Source organism: Natator depressus, chromosome 2 (genome assembly GCF_965152275.1).
Source record: "Natator depressus isolate rNatDep1 chromosome 2, rNatDep2.hap1, whole genome shotgun sequence".
In the NCBI taxonomy this organism is placed as follows: domain Eukaryota; kingdom Metazoa; phylum Chordata; order Testudines; family Cheloniidae; genus Natator; species Natator depressus.
Genome location: NC_134235.1, coordinates 216973480 through 216996182, shown reverse-complemented (window position 1 = coordinate 216996182; position 22703 = coordinate 216973480). Strand labels below are relative to the sequence as shown.

Genomic DNA, 22703 nt, shown 5'->3' with positions numbered 1-22703 from the left:
AATTTCAAAAGAAATACAAAATGTTTGTTTTTTTCCAATTAAACAATTTTTCAGATCTTTTCTTCCTTCCTCTCTCTTTTTCCCCATTGGAAAAAGGAAGGGGACAAAGAAACAGAGTTTTTCAGTTGTCAAATATTTGGATTTTGACTACAATGAAATTTTTTTTGTTAAAGGATAATTTTTTTGCCCCCAAAATAAATTTTCAACTGATCCTAATAAAAAGGAAACATATTGGGTCTGCAAAGAATGGGGCTTCACAGTCTGTTTGCGGCATTATCATATATCTTTTAGTCCCTATTGCTATTTTATTTCATAGGTTATTATAGTGAAACATTCTCTCTTTCTGCTTTTGCAGCTTTTCCTCATCTCGTTTAAATTGAGAGGGTTTTTTTCCATTTCTGATCATTTGCAGAAATAAATGTCTCATGCGCTCTTTATTTTATACAGAGAAAGTATCTGTTTCCATAGCTGATAGGAGATGCTCATAATACAAATTAAACAAGCTTAGCAGAATTTGATATATATTTTTTTTTTTTTATAACTTTCAGGGATAATAGTGATGGGTTTTAAAGCTGTTTTTAGATTTTTATCCATTAAATTTTTCACAGTGCAAAATTATGGGGGAGTGTCAGACAATAATTAGTGTGACTCAAAAAGTTAAAGCTTTATAACCAAATGCAAATTGTCAACATCCTATGTCACAAGATACAAAGTAAATATCTTTAAATTAAACTCTGAGTTCTCAAGAAGCACTTTTATTGTGCCTGTCTGTAAATTTTGATTATCATCTATGGAAATTGTTTTTGTCAGTTTGCGTGCGTAGGGTAAAAGCGACACTTACTGACAAAAATCTAACCTGCCAACCCTAAAATTAAGCAATGCCACTTAGGCCACACACACTTTTTAGTTTCACTACACAAGGTTTTTTTTTTTTTTTTGGCTCTGTGCCTCTAGATTTATTTATGAATTTCAACAAAATGCATTGACAGTAGGTGAAGAAAGGGTCCTTGCTTTGTTTGTTGAGCGTGTGTGCGTGACTGAATGCACCCCTGTATTCACATTCTACACAGTATTCTAGTAAGTTTTGTACAAAATATGCTTTGTGAAGTATCATCTGAAAACTAGTAATTCTGTGGTCGATAATATCATAGTGAAATGTTTGTAGCAACATTATATGTAAAATAATGTTTTGTAAATATATGTATTTGTAATTACAATATATGTAAAATAATAGCTTATAAACATAAGCTAAAATTAGGTCTGAAATGTGTTTACCAGACAAGTCTGGATAAACCAGTTTCTGAAAGACAAAGGACAAGCTGATTCCTCTGGCTAGCAGTCATCAAAGTTAGATGGACAATCACCTGTCAGATAGCCAGTCTTTGGCAAGGAAGCGGGGCAAGAACAAACATCAGTATTTTAGCAAGAAACATTGAAACTCTTCCAGCAGGAGACTCCTTGTTTCCTCCTCAGGAAAATGTATTTGAAAGGAAGACTAGATTATAAAGCGATGGGCAAAAACACCCCAAGGTATCTCCCCCTAAGAAAACAAAGGAAGCAGCTACTTGACTTTGGGAGAGATACTGACCTGCAATTTGGTCAGCCCTATTGCTGGGAGTGTGTGGTAGGAATATTATCTTGAACCAACTTTAGTTTAAATGATAGGACTAGAAAGTGTTTGATCTTAAGCCTTGTACTGACTTAAAATATCTCTTTGTAGTTAAATAAACTTATTTTAGTCTTTAATCAAGCTAAGCCATTCAACTTTGGTAACTTCAATTAAAGCAGCAAACAGCTGGATATGGACCTAAACTACATGAACGGCCCAGGAGAGGGCTGCACACTGCAGAACACACCGTTTTGGGGGGAAATTTAGGACTGAGAGCGTGTTAGGAGCACCCTGCACCTGGTAACCAGGAACGGTGGAAGCCAACCTCTGGCTGCAGCTATCTGCAGACACTCAGGACATGCTGTTTGGGAGCGGCCCAGCCCAGGGTAGGTGCTCCAGCGTGAGGAACCCGCCTTTGCAGGGAAGAAGGTGGTGACACAACCCCTCGCTGGCCCCACTTGCACAAGGGGATGTCCTAGTGCGTGTACATGACTAACAAGAGCGACTCCCCAGGGTCCCCAAAGGGCTTCAGTAGCTGGGCCCCAGCGTGCCTGCCACAGGGCAAAAGGTGTTAGCGACGCCCAACCCCAGGTGCGGTGCCTGCCTGGCTGCTGGGCAGGTGCCCAGGGAAGGAAGTGCCGCTTGGCCCCAACAGAGCCCCGGGATCGAGTAATAACATCAGCCCAGGGACAACTGTCCCCAGCCAGCAGTAGCAGCCACACCCCTGCCCCAGCGGCGCCAGCCCGACACGAGCGCCGGGCCCCGCCCCTGGTCCATGCCCCGGAGGAGCTGCAGGGCCCAGCGGCCAGGGCGGCGACGCAGCTGGGGCGGGGAAGGAAGGGACGGCCCGCTGCTGGCGGCTGGAGTGAAGCGGCACTTGGCTGTGCCGGGGCGTCCTCTCGCCGTCCGCGGGGGTGTCGGGCCCTGCTCCGCGGCGCTCCTGGCGCCGGCGGCAGCAGCAGCCGCAGCAGCGGAGGCTCCTCTCCCCTTCGCCGCCGCGGGAGACCCAGTGCTGCCCCGCTGCGCCCGCCCGCTCCATCGCACGCTGTTGTCATGGAGGAGCCAAGATGGCGGCCCTGGCCTACACCGTGGGCAAGCGGGAGATCAACCACTACTTCAGCGTGAGGAGCGCCAAGGCGCTGGCGGTGGGCGCCGTCCTGCTGCTCGCCGCCTGCCACGCCGCCTTCCGCCACTACCGAGGTGAGGGGAAGGCATGGCGCTGGCAGCCCCGCGGCGGGGGGAGCCCCGGGACATTGGGGAGCCGGGCGAAGGTCCGCGGGGGGAGCCGGGACCCGCCGCAGCCGCGGGGGAGGCATCCTGTGGGTCGCGCTTCCCCCGCGTCTCCTGCCTTGCAGGGGCTCCTGGGTGCTGTCCCCGGCGTAAGGCGCTGCGGCTCCCGGCAGCAGCCGCGGGACGGACCCGGGCTCCCGCCGCGCAGAACGGGCGCTCCGGGGCCCGGACAGGGTGGCTGGGTGCCCCGCGGCTGGTGCCCGCAAGCTGGTGTCGCACGGAGGGGCCGGCACCGCTTTGAGGGATGGGGATGGGGACGGCTCCTAAACTTCGCCATAGTTGAGCATCATCTTCCTACCCTCCCCGCGGTTACTTGTTACCGGAGCCGAGCTGTTCGCACGGACTGTTGGGGACACCTACTAGGGCAGCGCAGGACGGGGACACCTTTTGCCCGGGGAGGGGCTGGCAGGAGGGAATTGAAATTGGCTGGTGTGTTTAGTCAGGTCCCTGCCCTGAGGACCTGGTAGTCTAGGACGCTCCAGTGCAAACAGTTAAGAGGCGGGGGAGTGCAAATAGACAGCCCTAGCTGAGCCGGCACGGGAAGGCTTGGGGAGGAGAGGAACGAGTTTTGGAGAACAGGGAATGAATTCGAGCTCCCATGGATGCTATTTAAAATGGTGGATGGCACCAGCGTGTTATACACCAGCCCCTGGCTTTGTTCAGATTGAACTAGACAGTCAACAGAAACGTGCCTTGGTCTCAACCATCTTGCAGATCTCCCCCCTCCCCCCCAATATCATTACAAAACCTGCTATGGATTTACAATTATGTGTGGTGGTGTTCACCTCTAGGCCACTGGTTGGGACCGAAAGTCAACAGCTTTGTGTAAGCATGCAAGTTGTACTGGTTTAACTATACTGGTATATTTTAAGTGGTACAGTCCCCCTTCCAGTGAATGCCGTTGTACATGGGTAAAAATACAGTACTTATACCAATATTGTTTGTTCCCATACTCAAAGGGGAATAGCCTGTACTGTATAACTACTTTCAGACCTGTATATGGGCATCCACAATGTCAGTATAACTATTTTGGTTTGGAAGAAAATCAGGTCCTTGACTGAAATAGTAATAATGGTGTAAAATCTTAATTGTTTGATATATGCCCTTGTTCCATGTAAACAATTGACCTAAACCCCAAAATCACTGTCACAAATGCCCTGTTTGATGAAAGCAAATAAGGTAGTAGTGTCAGTGTGTCTCCGTGGATCACAGTTGAGAGTACCAAATTCAGGACAAGCTGCTGGAAAAAGGGCAGATGCCCCAAAACCGATGGTTATTCTTCCATGAGATATACCAAACCAGCAACAAAAGTAAACTTCTGTCTCACCACACTGGCTAACAAGAAGTCAGAAATGCAGCCTCCTTAGGTATTCCAGTCATGGGTTCAACACCAAGACTTAATGATGAGTGGTTCTTTAAAACCAATTTCATCAAACAAAAGGGTTCTTCTGATCCCAAAGGAGCAGCAACATACCCAGGTCAATATATAACTCAGATCTTTCTCAGTAATCATGCTTTTGCCAACCCTTTAGTATCTAATATCTAAAGGTTTATTTATAAGAAAGGTGAGACTGAAAATTGGTTAAAGGAATCAAATACATACAATAAATACAAAGTTCTTGGATCAGGCTTATAGCAGTGATGAAAAAAAACTGCTGGCTTGTCTCTGGTTGCTTCCAAATCACTGGAAGGTCCTCAGTCCCTTGGTTAGTACATTAGTACAAGTCCATAGTCCAGAGGTTTGAGGAGGACAAAATGGAGATGTTTCCAGGGCCTTTTATAGCTTCTGCCAAGTGAAGGGAAACCCATTGTTCTACTTTGTGGAAAATTACAGGTAATAAGATGGTATTTGGACTCACATGGGCAAGTCACATGTCTATGCATGCTTTGCTTAGTCAAGGCCATTACCCATACTCTACTCAGAACATTCACTTGAAAGTCCATCAGGTGTGGATGGACGTCTTCCATGGTGCATTGTGAGTTAAGTGTTTCTTGATGGGTCATTTAACTTGAATAGTCCCTTCAAGATGTGCAGGCTAAATACCTTGTTGGTGTTACCACAGGGACAAACATTTGAAATACAGGTACATAGTTAATATTCATAACTTCCGATACAAAAATAATACATGCATACAAATAGTATAATCATATTCAGCAAATCATAACCTTTCCATAGATACCTTACTTGACACACTTTGTACAAGATTTGTTGCACTTATATAACAGTGGTAGCAAACAATAATCTACATGGGCATATTTTAATCAGATAACGTCACAACTAGGTAGGTAGATTTTTTTTTTTTAGTGGAAGAGCCAAGGGATGAGAAAGTACAAACATAGTTCAGTTTCTATGTCCTTTGAAATGATCCATTTTAAGGTCGAGGTATTTTGGCAGGACAGTACAGAGAAACTTGTACTGTTGCCTGTTCAGGGGATAATTAGAACATTTCAGTTCCAGTGCTGCAAATCCAGCATATTCCATAAACAGTAATGAAAAATTTAAAGGGATCTCATCACCTATTTCTAGTTTACACGCACAACCCTGCTTCACAGTCCTATGGGTAAAGTAGGAAGTTTATCCACAATACAGTTCCGTAGGCCATGTCTACAGTAGGAAAACTGGACATGTAAAAATTGAACTCAGTGCACAGTTAGCTAACAGTGGTAAAAATGCTTGTCATATTATGCAACCACTTTCACTCTTGTTACTGCCAATGAAGCTGTTCTAATGGTGTAGTACACACCCACATTTTTCCAATATAGGCTCAGTCTGTTTCAGAGATGTCAAGGAATGTAATAAGAAAAGGAGTACTTGTGGCACCTTGGAGACTAATGAACACCCTATGTGGGTAGAGGCAGGGTAGGGATAGTGGAGAGGGGGTCTGTGTACAAATCAAAACCAGCAAAATGTCTGCTGCTGTTGTTTTTCCAAAAGGTTGATGAATAATCACTCTTTGCTAATTTCTCAAGTTTTCGCATAAAGTGATATTGAAACTGTATGAGGAAGAGAGAGCCCTGTCACAGGACTGGATATGAGTTTCTTAGATAATACCAAGCACTGCTGATCATATAAAACCTTAAAAGGTTAAGAAGAGTGCATATGTTTTTGGAGAGAAATCAGAAGATTGTGCATTTATAATTTGGCACAGCCAGTAAAAATGTGTTTTATTCCTCTTCTATGCTACCTAAAAAACACAAACTTTTAAATTAATTATGTACTTAAAAGAGCATAGGACTAGATTGTTGGCTCAGACTTTTTGTATGTTGAGGTTTGTTTACTAAATCAAGTAATGATCATTACCTGATCCTTTAGACAAGGGACAAAAACCTTTATTATTTGCTTAGTCAAATGTGCAGTGCTACACCTGGAGACAATTAGTCAATAGCATACTTTTTCTCTGTGATGGTAAAGACTAGTATTGTGGACTGTTATAACGGTGAGCATTAGAGAGGGACAAGAAAGGCAATAGCCGGTCACTAGAAAACCATATGAAAAAGTGGGCAATCCTAAAAATGGGTAAAGACATATGAAGATGGGTGGAATTTATAATGTACAGTGATCACTACTACTAAACAATCTCATGTTCTCCAAATAGGCAGGGGAGTGGAGGTTAGTATAATTTTAATGTTTTTTTAATGTTAAATGGATATTATATAATTTTTTGGTGGCTAACCTGTCCTTTTCCCCCTTGTCCCTTAGTCCAGTGGCTCTCAACCTTTCCAGACTACTGTACTCCTTTCAGGAGTCTGATTTGTCTTGCATACCCCAAGTTTCACCCCACTTAAAAACTACTTGCTTGCAAAATCAGACATGCAAAAAGAACAGGAGTACTCGTGGCACCTCAGAGACTAACAAATTTATTTGAGCATAAGCTTTCGTGGGCTACAGCCCACTTCATCGGATGCATAGAATAGAACATATAGTAAGAAGATATACACATACAGAGAACATGAAAAGGTGGAAGTAGCCATACCAACTGTAAGAGGCTAATTAATTAAGATGAACTATTATCAGCAGGAGAAAAAAACTTTTGTAGTGATAATCAAGATGGCCCATTTAGACAGTTGACAAGAAGGTGTGAGGATACTTAAGATGGGGAAATAGATTCAATATGTGTAATGACCCAGCCACTCCAGTCTCTATTGAAACCCAAGTTAATGGTATCTAGTTTGCATATTAAAAGTTTTTTTTCTCCTGCTGATACTAGCTCATCTTAATTAGCCTCTTACAGTTGGTATAGCTACTTCCACCTTTTCATGTTCTCTGTATGTATATATATATATCTTCTTACTATATGTTCCATTCTGTGGGCTGTAGCCCATGAAAGCTTATGCTCAAATAAATTTGTTAGTCTCTAAGGTGCCACAAGTACTCCTGTTCTTTTTGTGGATACAGACTAACACGACTGCTACTGTGAAACCAGACATACAAAAGTATCACAATACACTATTACTGAAAAATCGCTTACTTTCTCATTTTTACCATAGAATTATAAAATATATCAATTGGAATATAAATATTGTACTTACATTTAAGTGTATAGTATATAGAGCAATATAAAAAGCCATTGTCTGTATGCAATTTTAGTTTGTACTGACTTTGCTAGTGCCTTTTATGTAACCTGTTGTAAAACTAGGCAAATATCTAGATGAGCTGATGTACCCCCTGGAAGACTTCTGTATAAAGCCCCAGGTACGCGTACCCCTGGTTAAGACTGCCTTAGTCTGCAGACTAAGTCTTAGTCTGCAGAAACACATGTGACTACTCATATGAGTAAATGTTTGCAGGTCAAGGCTTTAGCTTTTATTGTCTCAATGGTCTTTTTCTGCTGTTGACTGAGGAGATGTTGTACTTCCTAAATGTTTTTGATTAGGTTTTGTTTTCTATTGAAACATGGTAAAAAATTTCTCTTATTGCATGTTTGGAAGAAAAGTTAGTAGGAAAATGCTGGGAAATTGTAGGTCTTATTGGCTAATTTTGGCCCTAATCCTGCAACTGCACATGGCTGTAATCTTATAGATGTAAGGGCTTGTCTACCCTGGCACCTTACAGCACTGCAACTTTCTCGCCCAGGGGTGTGAAAAAATGCACCCCAAGCGCTGCAAGTTTCAGCGCTGTAAAGTGCCAGTGTAAACAGTGTACCAGGGCTGGGAGCCAGGCCCCTTGTGGAGGTGGTTTTTTGTAGCTCTCTCCCAGCGCTATACCGCGACTACGCAAGCCAACGTTAAAGCGCTGCTGCGGCAGCACTTTAACGTTGCCAGGGAAGACGTGCCCTAAGTAATCTGTTCAATTCAGTGGGACTATACACTAGTGTAAAAATGATCATGTAAGTGCAGGACTGTGGCCTGTATGTGGAAGCAATGGAAACTTTCCTACTTATAAAGAGACAAACTAAAATTTGATACAGTTTTCAAATTAACTGCTAATGATATGATATGTGGATACATAGAACTTAGTTATAAGCTTTGATAGAGAAACTGTCTTTATGCAAAATTGTATGAAAACTAGCTTTAACCTATCTATACATCCTCCAGAGTCTTCATTTGCCTAATTGTTTATAAAATGTCTCAAATCTTAGCATTAGTATTGTGTATTTTGTCATCTTAGTAATATATATGTCAAAGGTATGGTGTTGAAATCCTATTGGGGATAGGTTTTTATGTATAATTTTGCATTTTTTCTTTATTAAATGCATCACCAAGTATTCTGCAGTTAAGTACTATTTAAAGTTATTTTACGTTCAACAAAATATCTGTCATGGTTGTAATTCATATATCTGAAAATAAGGAAGATTCTTTGTCCATTCGGATTCAGAATTTGTTTATTATGAGATTGTGTTGTTTTTGTCATTGGATGGAGACTGTTATTCCTTGAATTCAGTAGAAAGATATATTGAAGGAATAACTAACAAAATAGAATTAAATTATGTTCTCTATCAATTACTATGCATGTATGCAGTATGTGTGCTTATGAAATTTTATGAATATTAAACTTAATTTATTGTTTGTGCTATTTCAAATAAAACATGAGGGGAATAAAGAATAAGAACTTTCTGCATTTTAGCTATACCAGGGCACTTTTTAGGGTTCTTCTCATTATCACGTAAAAGGAATTGCTCTCAAAAATGGTCAGAGATAGGGTAGTTATTTTGTTTTGTTTTTTTAAAGAAAGTATCATGGCCCGTTTTGTTTTGTTAGTCAAGTGATTCATCCGTCTTCTGTTGCTCCTAGCGCTTCCTAATGCCTCTATTGGCTTTTCTTGGAGACACAATTTATGGTGGTCTGACTCTGCTTATTTTCTCTCCTCATTTCTTTCTCTCCATGTTCTTTCCTTTTCTACCCTATTCATATCCTTTCCTTCACTAATATGTCGCTTTTTGCTTCCTCATTTGTCACTCTCCTTCCCCCCCTCCTCCAAACTCCTCCATCTCTCCAAAAGATCTTCTATTGTTACATGTTAACAGAAATTCTTATGTCTAATGATAGAAGATAGACATCAGATGTTGGGAACACTTCTAGTGATCCCTTGGAACGTGCTGTCTTGCTGACCTAAGGAGCTAAAACATTCAAACCCAGTTGTTGGTAGTGTATGTTGAAGATGTAATCCCATGGTCTGAAATTATCCCTGTGTTAAAAGGATTATTTTTTGTATGTATGTACTCTTGGAAGTGATGAGTATTTGAGATTCATCCTATTGGTGATCTATGGTATGTGTGTGAGAGTGGAGATTGTTACAGTTGCATATAATAATAGTGGAGTCTCAGCTTTGTTATAGTTAAGGCTCAGGGCAGGTGTACACTTAAAAAGCTGCAGCTGCGCTGCTGTAGTGCTTTAGTGAAGACTTCACTATGCCAGGGGGAGAGCTTCTCTTGTTGGCATAGTTCATCCACCTCTACCAAAGGTGACAGCTGTGTCAACAGGAGACGCTCTCCTGTCGACGTAGCGCTGTCTACAGCGGGGATTATGTCAGTACAACTAGGTCACTCGGGTGTGGATTTTTCACACCCCCGAGCAATGTAGTGACACCAGTATAGGTTTGTAGTGTAGACCTGGCCTCAGAATCGTCTACTGTTTTAAAGACTATTTTCAGTGGGTAGGTCTACTCTGCAGTCAGGAGGTGTGATCATAGCATGTATAGGCATAGGCGACCTAGTTGTGATCTGGTTAGCTCACTAAAAATAGCAATATAGTCTAGGCATTCAAGTTAAATTCCACTTGGGGCTAGCCCATGCTGCTGCCTATCCCGTTGTGGCTACACTGCTGTTCTTAGTGAGCTAGTATGCTTATGCTTATGCATGCTGCAATCACACTTCCTGATTGCTGTGTAGACATGTCCTAAATCCAGGTGCTGACTCAATTGTCTTAAAATTTGTTGTTCATTTTTGGGTTGTAAGGTAGGTAGTGGTCCAAATATGGAGTCATTTGAGCAAGGGATTGCACAAATACAGTCCCTCCTTCCCCCACCCCCAAGTCACATGTTTACAAAATCACTTGATTCTTAAAACATTTACTTGTCAACACCTGGAGCTCAAACTATGGATCTTATCTTCCCTGAACTGATCTTACCTGCTCAGGATTTATCTCAGCACTGTTTCGGTATCCACTGTCCCCCTTTCCCCTTCCCCCCTTCCTGGGGAAGCAAAATTAAAGAAATTATTGGAAAATTAAGTTTGCTGCTCCAGATTGGATTGATCCTAACTGATGAACCAAAGAGAGTGAATTGTGTTTATGTAACAAGACTAGGGCTCTGTTGTCATACTAACTGGGTAGCTCAAGGTGACATGCTCTGGTCATTGAACCTGAGCCATATGCATACATTCTGAGTTTCAGCCCTACCCTGAGCAGTTTTCAGATAAATTTGTGTTATGCACATAAGCTGTTTTCTTCCTGCATTCTGCTGGGGCTGTTTTTGGAAGTTTTGCCCCAAAACCAAAGTTTCTGGTTTTAGAGCCGATGTTTTTAAGTGCTCTAAAGTAGAAGTATATACTGTGAAGGAAACGAGCATTAATTAAATAGAGGCAAGATGAAAAGCTAATAAGTACTTAGGATATGTCATTTTGGTCTTCGGCTGTTTCCTGAACAATGTGAGTGATTGTGAACAAAGAAAAGCTAGTTGGGTTATTTTTCAAGGGGTTAACTGATGCACAGCATCCTTAACGTGAGTTGCTCATAACATTTTCAGATTTTTATATCTTTTTTGGTGCAAATCTAGGGAATATGGGGTGTTGGCGCAGTGCAGGGAGTGTGTGTGTGTGGGGGGAGGTTGGGAGAGCTCTTGCCCTTTGCCATGCTTCATCCTTTAGGGCTACACTCTGGCACAAGTGCTGAGGGTCCAGCATACCCCTAAACTACTCTTACTAGCATAAACCACCCACATCCATACCCTGCATTTGTGTCCCCACTTCAAAACATGCCCCACTGACTCTTAGTCCCTGCACTGTTTTTGCATCCTCTGTCCAGTTCCTCAATCAGTAGGGCCTTTACTGATGCCTACCCCTTTGTGGGGAGGAGGGCTGGGGAGGGAGGATTGGGCTGTGCTGGACCAGCAGAGAGATGAGGGATGAACAGATGATACAGGGACTCATTGAAAGGACTAACATCCATCCAGTGCCTTCTGTGACTGGTTTAATCATTGCCCAGGAGTGAGAGACAGTGAATGGAAATAGCTGATCTGTGGAACATGGCAGTGCTGAGGTTTTTTTTAAAAAAAAAACATGCATTATTAACTGCCCAAAACCTTTTTTTATGGAGAGTTAATGTTGTGAATTTGTCTCATGCTTTTCTGGGCCCGTTCTGCCAACCTACATCAGACACTTGGTTACATTTTCAAACAAATGCCTCTGTGCTTTCTCCCATGCTATTCCTCATGCTTGGGAAGTACTCCCCATAAACATCTGCAAAACTAATTATTGTTCTCCTTCCAAAACCTTCTCAAAACTCTCCTTTGCCATGATGCCTTCAAAAAACACATGACATTGGTTAGGGTGCCGGTGTGCTGGGACCACTGTCTGTCATGATAACCAAATATTGTTTCATGTCCTTTTACTCCTCTGCCTATATATATCTGTTGTCTCTTGTCTCATACTTAGAATGTAAGCTTTTTAGGTAAGGGATCATCTTTTTGTTCTGTATTTGTACAGTGCCTAGCAGAATGAGGTCCTGGTCCATGACTAGGGCTTCTAGGTGCTATGTTAATACAAATAGTAAATAAAAATAATAGACTGTTGAGTTCAGCTACATTCAAACCTCTGAAAATCAAGAAATACAGAGTTAAGATACATACAACTAAACTAGGTGTAAATCAGGTGGATCAATAGTGAGTGATTAAAAACTATGACAGCAAGGATTTCTGGCTGGATTCCTCAATGTAACAAGTTCGTGTATTTATCTGTGAATCCACCCTGCTGGGGGTTGTTGAGTCTTACTTATCAGTGGTGCAGGCGGTTTGTTATCTGAACTGGATAAACTATAGGAACCTTAGGAGCGCCACACCTTGAGAGAAGGCATGAGTTGAACTTTTACCTTGTGTTTAAATTTCTGTCTAATAAAACCAAATGCTATGAAGTGAGTGTGTGTCTGTGTGGACTGTTTAGAGCAGATTGGGAAAGGTGCACACATTTAGTAATACAAAAGCAAAAAAAGTTTAACAATTGTTTTTTTATGTATTCATGATGTATTTCCCATTAGTTTTCAGCATCTACAAAGTTTAATTCTTTGTAGTAATATTTATGATAATTGCAACGTACAGTGCTCTGAAATCCACCCTAAACACATTGCCAAACTCATCCATTTCATCCTCAGCCACAACAACTTCAGATTTAACAACAAATGCTTTGCCCAAACTATGGGAACAACCATGGGTATTAGGATGGCTCCCCAATATGTTGATCTCTTCAGGGGCCACCTTGAGGAAGAATTTCTAGAAAAATGCACCACAAAACCAATATATACTTGAGATATATAGACGATATTTTCATCTTATGGACAGATGACCTAAGCTCCCTTACAGATTTCCACCACAAATTTTAAACAACCACAACCCCTCTCTCAAACTCTCTAGAACGCACCCAAAGCAGCATCAACTTCCTGGACACCATAATCAGATTCAACAATGGTGTGCCACTGCACCCAATATTCTTCATAATGATGATATGGTTATAGCATAATTACGATGCAGCTTTATGCAAGGTAAGTCATGTGAGGTGTCATTAGAAAAGCTATGATTAGCTTATTATGATTATCCTATTTCTATGCATGTATCATTTTTGTATCTGAAGTTATAAATATTGACTATGTATCTCTATTTCAAATGTACTTACACCTGGGTAATGGCCACTAGATAGATGCTTTCAGTCTAGATAGCTGGTTGTGAAGGGAGAACAATAGGCCTTAGGAGAAGCTTATCTGCCTCCTGGTGAGCCTTCCTGAGAACGCTACAGACAGCCTGTGAGTGATGGCTGCTATGACTCTACAAGGGCATGTGACCAAGCCACATGATGCTGGACTTCATCTTGGGATGTCAGTATTTTTCCACAGACTGGTCTGGGAACCAAGCTTTGGAACAAAGGGTTCCTGCCATATGCAAAAGCTATATAAGGCAGGGAGTGACATCATCTGTGGTTCTTCACTCCCTACATAAGAAGACTCCTAGACACACCTGAGGAACAAAGACTGAACTAGGGAAAGTGCTGGACCCAGGTTCAAGGGATTTCTAGCCTGTGTATGAAACACCTGGGGATTCCAAGCTGCAAAGCAAGTGTAGCTTGTGTCTTAAGAATTTACAAGTCTGCTTGTACCATCAGTTAAGGTGAAAATCTGCTATTCCTACCCAGTCTAGCTAGTATATTAAGCTTAGTTAGCGTTTTTTGTTTATTTGCTAGATAATCTGCTTTGAACTGTTTGCTATCCCTTATAATCACTTAAAATCTATCTTTTGTAGTTAATAAACTTGTTTTGTTTTAATCTAAACCAGTGAGCTTTGACTGGAGTGCATGGGGAAAATCTCTGCTTGGTTACTACAAGTGTGCATCATTCTCTTTACATTGAGGGAGAGGCGGACCGGGTATTAAACCCATGTACTGGCCATATTTGACCAGGCCAGGATGGTACTGCTCAGGGGTCCTAGGCTGGGAAGCTGGTAGCTTGAGAGCCTTTGTGTAACTGCAGCTGGGTGTGTCCCTACCTATCTGAATGCTGGTGAAAGTGCAGGCTGGAGGGCTTTGCAGCTTGTTACACAATACAGTGTGAAAGGGAGCCCAGGCTGGTGGGTCAGGGGGCTCAGTTGTACCCCAATTCCAGGTGGCACCCCGGGAGAGCCCGTCACAAACGAAATCCTACAAACAACTACAGTAGAACCTGAGAGTTATAAACACTTTGGGAATGGAGGTTTGTTTGTGACTCTGAAATGTTCGTAACTCTGAACCAAGGTGTTATGGTTGTTCTTTCAAAAGTTTACAACTGAACATTGACTTAATACAGCTTTGAAACTTTTCTATGCAAAAGAAAAATGCCGCTTTTAACCATCTTAACTGTTCCTGTGCTTGTTTCATTTAAATTCTTACCTCATCAAAAATTTTTTTAAACTTTTCCTTTATTTTTTTCTAGTTCACATTTGACACAGTACTGCACTGTATTTGCTTTTTTCTTCTTCTCTGCACTGCTGCCTGATTGCGTACTTCCGGTTCCAAATGAGGTGTGTGGTTGACAGGTCAGTTCGTAACTCTGGTGTTCGTAACTCTCAGGTTCTACTGTATATACAGGAACCCAACAGATCACCATTGTTATCTCTACAGATCTAGCAACCATCCCAGACACACCAAGAAATCTGTTATCTACAGCAGGCGCTCAGATACTATAGACTTTGCTCCGAAGAGAAAGTACATCAAAATGCACTACACTGCCTTCGCTAAACAAGGACACTCCACCAGAGAAGCAGATCACATCATGGAATAAGCCACCCGGATATCCCAGGAGAACCTGCTTCAAATTAAAAATAAAAATCCCCACTGACTGAACTTGCATAGGTGTCATCTACCGCCCCATGCCAGAATGCTGATGGGGTATTATCAAACAATTACAACCCATATTGATGGGAACACTTCTGATAGAAATCTTTCCCCATCCCCCTATCCTGGCCTTCAGCTTGGCAAAGTTGGGGGTGGGGGGTTGTTTGATCATCAAAAGTAAGATTCCCACAGATAAGGACACACCAAATCAAAGCAGCACCATAGAATCATAGAATATCAGGGTTGGCAGGGACCTCAGGAGGTCATCTAGTCCAACCCCCTGCTCAAAGCAGGACCGATCCCCGACTAAATCATCCCAGCCAGGGCTTTGTCAAGCCTGACCTTAAAAACTTCTAGGGAAGGAGATTCCACCACCTCCCTAGGTAACGCATTCCAGTGTTTCACCACCCTCATAGTGAAAAACTTTTTCCTAATATCCAACCTAAATCTCCCCCACTGCAACTTGAGACCATTACTCCTTGTTCTGTCATCTGCTACCACTGAGAACAGTCTAGAGCCATCCTCTTTGGAACCCCCTTTCAGGTAGTTGAAAGCAGCTATCAAATCCCCCCTCATTCTTCTCTTCTGAAGACTAAACATCCCCAGTTCCCTCAGCCTCTCCTCATAAGTCATGTGTTCCAGACCCCTAATCATTTTTGTTGCCCTCCGCTGGACTCTTTCCAATTTTTCCACATCCTTCTTGTAGTGTGGGGCCCAAAACTGGACACAGTACTCCAGATAAGGCCTCACCAATGTCGAATAGAGGGGAACGATCACATCCCTCGATCTGCTGGCAATGCCCCTACTTATACATCCCAAAATGCCATTGGCCTTCTTGGCAACAAGGGCACCCTGTTGACTCATATTCAACTTCTCGTCCACTGTAACCCCTAGGTCCTTTTCTGCAGAACTGCTGCCGAGCCATTCGGTCCCTAGTCTGTAGCGGTGCATTGGATTCTTCCGTCCTAAGTGCAGGACCCTGCACTTGTCCTTGTTGAACCTCATCAGATTTCTTTTGGCCCAATCCTCCAATTTGTGTAGGTCCCTCTGTATCTTATCCCTACCCTCCAGCGTGTCTACCACTCCTCCCAGTTTAGTGTCATCTGCAAACTTGCTGAGGGTGCAATCCACACCATCCTCCAGATCATTTATGAAGATATTGAGCAAAACCGGCCCCAGGACCGACCCCTGGGGCACTCCACTTGATACCGGCTGCCAACTAGACATGGAGCCATTGATCACTACCCGTTGAGCCCGACAATCTAGCCAACTTTCTATCCACCTTATAGTCCATTCATCCAACCCATACTACTTTAACTTGCTGGCAAGAATACTGTGGGAGACCGTGTCAAAAGCTTTGCTAAAGTCAAGGAACAACACGTCCACTGCTTTTCCTTCATCCACAGAGCCAGTTATCTCGTCATAGAAGGCAATTAGATTAGTCAGGCATGACTTGCCCTTGGTGAATCCATGCTGACTGTTCCTGATCACTTTCCTCTCCTCTAAGTGCTTCAGAATTGATTCCTTGAGGACCTGCTCCATGATTTTTGCAGGGACTGAGGTGAGGCTGACTGGCCTGTAGTTCCCAGGATCCTCCTTCTTCCCTTTTTTAAAGATGGGCACTACATTAGCCTTTTTCCAGTCATCTGGGACCTCCCCCAATCGTCATGAGTTTTCAAAGATAATGGCCAATGGCTCTGCAATCACATCCGCCAACTCCTTTAGTACTCTCGGATGCAACGCATCCGGCCCCATGGACTTGTGCTCATCCAGCTTTTCTAAATAGTCCCGAACCACTTCTTTCTCCACAGAGGGCTGGTCACCTGCTCCCCATGCTGTGCTGCCCAGTGCAGCAGTTTGGGAGCTGACCTTGTTCGTGAAGAGAGAGGCAAAAAAAGCATTGAGTACATTAGCTTTTTCCACATCCTCTGTCACTGGGTTGCCTCACTCATTCAGTAAGGGGACCACCAGACTCTGCCAAAACAACAGATGCAAAATCTGCCAATTGTCACCAGACTGTGCCAAAACAACAGATGCAAAATCTGCAGACATATCATCTCTTCTGCTGTGATCAATATCACTCACAGGTGAACACTTTTCACAGTGCAGTCACTCCATATCTGACCTCTCACTCCTTGTCCTCAAAGAAAACAACACCTTTAAAAGATGAGCCTGGGAACTTATAACTCTGGTAGACACTAAAAATCATGGTTTTAATTATGGTCCTTTACAACAATTTGTAACACACCCTACTCCCTGTTAAAATGAAGTGCACATTAAACAGTTAAGTAGTCTTACAGATGTGTGTGGCCTGCATTGTGCAGGAGGTCAGACTAGATGATCATAATGGTCCCTTCTGAACTTAATATCTATGTATCAATTGTGAACCCCTTATGCTTAACAATCTGTCCCAACTTGTATTTAGCTTATACTCTGGTTATCTTGCCCAGATCTGAAGGAGAGCCCCTGTGAAGCTCAAAAGCTTGTCCCTCCCACCAACAGAAGAAATTGGTCCAATAAACAATATTACCTCACCAACCTTTTCTTTTTCTCCCTCTCTCTCTCATTCTGGGACCAACACTGCTACAACTACACTGCAAAAAAATTGTATTAATGACATTAGTAGATTTCACATTTTGCAGGAAATATTGGATATTCATGACAGAGAATATAGCAAAATTGTGGGGACTGAGCTATTTTGAGATATTTGTGATTTCCCCATCTAAAGCAAGTAGACATGAATTCATTTTGTTACCTATTCACAATATTAAATAGGTATGTGGCAGCGTATGATTTGAACTCATGGTACAAGGAAGAAATTTTCTATTTGTAGCTGAGTTCTCCCACATGAGCTTTTTCTTTGATACTTTAACTTTTGTTTTACCTTCCATAGGAATTCGCTTATTTTGTCATGGCTATACTAACGTGAGAGTGCATATACTGAGAATTTTATTAGTTAATCAATGTAATTTAATAAATGTTCAATCAAAAGGTTTCTCTGTCCCTTTGTATTCCTTTATTATTCTGCATCTTAAATATGTTTTTTAAAATTTGTATGTCATATAACCTTTACATATTTATATATCAAGAGTCTCATTAACATCTAATAAAAAAAAATTTTTTTTATTTAAAGACAGGTAATGGTGAAAATATCTCAAGTCTTCCCAACAACCAGGAAATATAAAGCAAAAATACATTTTTTAGTTTTAATTAAGAGGCATATTTTTTTTTCAAAGACTATCAAGCAGTATATTATTTCAAAACAAAAGGGGGCATAGTTTAGATTGGGTGGGAGATATAACTTGCATGGGATAAGAGAAGAAATATATAGCATGAGACATCATTTGGCTGCATGCCTTAACTATTCATTTTTGAGGTAGAAGAGCTATTCTGAGAAAACCTACTGTATTTTCGGGGTGGAGGGATGTAAGTTAGACTCCTTTTATATACACTGTCAATTTTAGTTATTAATGTTTTTGTTTATTAATATATCTTCACCCAACACTGAAATACATGCAGCTATTCTGTGATAGCAACACTACCCTATATTGGGACCAATGAGTTGTTGTCTCGAAGTTGTACTTGGAAAACTGAAGATACAGGTTGGGGAAGGTATATCAAATTAAAAACAAACCCCGAGCAATTCTGTCTAATAAAAATTAGTCAGGGGAGGAAAAGGAAATGGGTCCATTCTGTATGCTACCACAGCTACATCATCGCCATGTGAATCTGTTGCTGTCTGTGTAAAATACTTTGACAAGAAAATAGCCTTTCTTTATGCAGTGTGCTTATTTCTCCCTTTCTCTTCCACTGCCTCTTGTCTTCGTGCAGATCCTCAAGTGATCTGTGTTTAAGTTCATATTAAGCAATTTCAACACACTGTATCTCTTTTCTACAGATTTTCCTGTAACTTAGTTATAGAAAATTAATAAATATCCCTCTAGCTTTCTTCTCTCTAGTGCCATGCTATAAGAAACTAGTGTTCAGTTTCCTTTGCTGAAACTCTGTTCTCCACATAAAAATTCGATACGATTTTTCCATGCAGTGAACCCAAGTCTAAGGTTTACGCTATTAGAACAAAGCGTGGTATACATATGTGAGAATTTTGTTTGTTACTGCAGAGGCTGCGATCTCGTCATACTTTTCAAGCTAAGCAGGATTTGGTTGGGTCAGTACTTAGAACACCTCCAAAGAAATCCTAGGTTCTTCATGAAGTAGTGGTGATTCATTAAGTAGCCTTCTCTTTGAGTCAAAGTTTGGGGACACTGTACAGTTAAAGTTGTCCTTTTCTGGATCAGATGCACAATTGAGGCTTAGGCTAGTGATAACCAAAAATCTCATAATAGTCTTCTCAAGACTAAGATGGCTATTCCTTATGTCCAGAATAAATTTCAGTTCAGATAACTACATTTTTCTAGTGTGTAATGTTGCTGTGAACTGCTGTACAGTGGGTGCATTTTACCTTGTAGATGGCTATAAACCAGTGATTCCTAAATAGTTTGTAAAGCACTTTGGAATCATTCTGAATGAAGGTCTAGTGCCCATGAATATCATTTATTTTTTCATTTTTGGGAGAAAGTTCAGAAATCGTAGCTTTTTCAATATTAATTTATTGGAAAAATAGTATCTTGGGAACAGCAGCGAAATCTTTCCTTTTTCTTCAGGCCCAGGTATTCATAACAATTTTAAAAAGGACTTATTAGTTTCGGACCTAAGATGTTCATTTACTTGAGCTTGAAGAAAAAAATCACCATTTCTGTAGCTGACCCTTAGCTTGCAACTTTTAGACTGAAGGAACTGACTGCAGTGCAGAATCAGAGGCTACAGAGAATTCCTATGCAAACCTCTTTCTGCTGAAACACTGAGATCTAATTCCACCTGCTTTAAGGTGGTAACTACATTTTAAGCAAGCAGATACGAACAGATAATCCTGCACATTTCTTTTTTAGACTTAGATTGTATATAAAATGCTTAAACCATATGCTAAATCTTTACAGAAGAGCATTACATTAGAGTACTAGTATGTTAATCACTTCACCTTATGTTGTTATAATTGTAGAATGATAGGTGGCGCAGTGGATTGATGCTCTGTTCTTTTAACTCTGGAGGCCCAAGTATTAATGTAGGTCAGGTCACTACCTGCTCCTTAGTAGAAATTAGGCAATCATCACCATTTGGCTGCGGACAGAGGAATGTTTTCAGACAGAAGTGAGGAGCAATAAATGGCAAAATTACATGGGGAAATTTGTATGGGACCTCCTTACAATATACTAGCACTCTAGTTAGTGCTAGTGATTTCTTACCTTTGTGTGGTCTAAACTTCAACTATTTATTTAAAAAAAATAAGGTAGTTGGTGGTTAAGATAGTGTATGATACATTTTGTAGTTGGATTCTAATTCTAGCGTAATTTTTTTAAGGTGATGATACATGTGAATATCTTCTCTCCAGTGGGAGATTTCTTGGGGAAAAAGTATGGCAGCCCCATACTTGTATGATGCATAAATATAAAAATAGGTAAGGATATCACCTTACATTCTTTTATTTTTATTCTATTCTCTACAGGGGAAAGTAGTAAGAAATCTGTATACTGGACTGCAGTCTTTTGAGTCTCTGTAGCCTCATCTCTTTTGGCTGTCTTCATGCTTGCGTCTGATTGTTTTTAAATGGGTTACAGTGAAATACATAATTTATCAGAGATCAGAAAAGGGCACTTAGTGTAAGTCCTTTGTGGCAGATATTCTTTTCATTATGTGTCTAGAGTGCTAAGCATAATAGGATCATGCTACTAAATATAAATAGATAAGAGTGGTAGTAATAATTTATACTGCATGTTTTGTTTATTATGAAGAATTTCAAGATAGCTCAAGGTGCATCACATGTTTTATATATGGTTTCAAATTGTGATTTAAAGGGCAAATACAATTCTTAGTTATAATATCCCAAATAGTTAATATATATTCCTTTTTTAGAATTTTTTCTTAAGAAAATGGACTAAATAATGTTGAGAAATAAAAGTACCTATCACTTTTCTCTTCATTCACTTAATATAGAAACCGTGACAGATACCTTTATCACTCAGAATTATTCTGTTACTTAACAAAGTTATACAACTACTCAGTCTTTTTGATTTTTCAGCACCACCCAATGGGAAAGAGAGTCCTTTCACTCCTACAGTAATTTGTGGAATCAAATGGTCAGGGTGGCTCCTTATTTCATACTTACTCCTAGTTATATGTAATGCATTCAGTATTGTAAAAAAACAATTTACCCTTCTTTAGAGTTAGATGTAATGTTTAGAATTTTCTGTATAACATTCAAGATTTCCTTTAAGGAATTGTCAATTTCCTTCATTAAATTGATTCCTTAAATAATGTAATATGTTAATTTTGTAATGCCGTTTCTTTTTGCAGTGAAGCAAAAAACTGCCTCCTAGACAAACATATTGCATTTATAGGAGATTCCAGAATTCGCCAATTGTTTTATTCTTTTGTAAAACTCATAAATCCCCAAGTGAAGGAAGAAGGAAACAAGGTAAGACTGTCTTTTTTCCCCCCAATTTGTCACTTCACTGTTAAAACTTTACTTAATTTCCAGGTTGAAAACACCAGAAACTGGGTTTTTTTCTAAAGACTTTGATGTCTGGAATGGGCATTTGTTGGGAAATAATACTACTTACTATCCTAACATTCAGGAAAGGGGCCATGTAGCATAGTTCTGCAGAGAAACAAATCAAGCACTTGAGCGGGAGATTGGGCCCAAGCAGTTGTCAGAGGGTGATAACAGGAATGTTTGGCATGCTGAGAAGTGAAGTGGGAAGTTTGCAGAGGGAGTATTCAGCAGATGATAGTTGAACAGCCTAGGAAAGAAAACTAAGGTGGCTTCTCCAATGGCAACTGAGGCTATGGCTACACTGGCACTTTACAGAGCTGCAACTTTCTCGCTCAGGGGAGTGAAAAAACACCCCCCCGAGCGCAGCAAGTTACAGCGCTGTAAAGCACCAGTGTAAACAGTGCCCCAGCCATGCTCCCAGTGCTCTAATCCCCTCGTGGAGGTGGAGTACCAGGAACGTTGGGAGAGCTCTCTCCCAGCGTTGGCGCGCGACCACACTCGCACTTCAGAGCGCTGCCGCGGGAGCACTCCTGCGGCAGCGCTTTGAAGTTTCAAGTGTAGCCATGCCCTAAGTGAGATTTGTTTTTCTGGTGAGAAAATGGAAATTTGTCTGTTCAGTTTATGAATTCTCTGTGAGATTATGAACTCTATGTATCTTTACCAATCGGCAAACTCTGTTTTGAATGTGGGGACAAGGTACCTTTTCTGTGATCTCTTTACCTCCATATTGGACAGAAATGCCAAGGCACAGTGATGCAGGACTGACAATAGACAGTTGTTAAATTGATATAATCCTCTATTCAAATATAAACATCCTATACAGTAAGATAATGTCTACCCCAAGAACTGGCTAGATGGGGAGGGGTCACTTGGTAACAAAGTCATCTGGTATTGGGCTCTAGTCACCTGGGGAGGCTGATTAGGAGGTCACCTGACAGGGACTGGAAGGTTATAAAAGATGCTCTGTTGGGAGTTCTTTGGTAATTTTTCACCAGTTTAAGATGCAGGAGACAGCTGCAAGAAATGGATGAGGTTGGGACAGGAGGAACCTGCCTATCTGAACATAGATGGCCCTCCAAGCGAAGAGTGAGCTACAGTGAGGGGCATTGTGTTCAGAATGTGTGTTGTTTTCTATATGATCTATACCCTCTATGTATTTGTCATGCTTAAGTAAAGAGCAATAACGTGT

The 22703-nt window shown here is 41.2% G+C and overlaps 1 protein-coding gene across 1 annotated transcript in view; it reads left to right on the top strand.

Moving 5' to 3' along the window:
• Positions 1-2408: 2408 nt before the first annotated feature.
• Positions 2409-22703, top strand: part of CASD1 (CAS1 domain sialic acid O acetyltransferase 1) — a 60715-nt gene continuing 40420 nt past the window's right edge. The window contains exons 1-3 of the mRNA XM_074945911.1: positions 2409-2809; positions 20323-20419; positions 21316-21436. Coding sequence (XP_074802012.1) covers positions 2677-2809; positions 20323-20419; positions 21316-21436 — 351 coding nt within the window. The 5' untranslated portion in view covers positions 2409-2676. The remainder of the gene's footprint in view (positions 2810-20322; positions 20420-21315; positions 21437-22703) is intronic.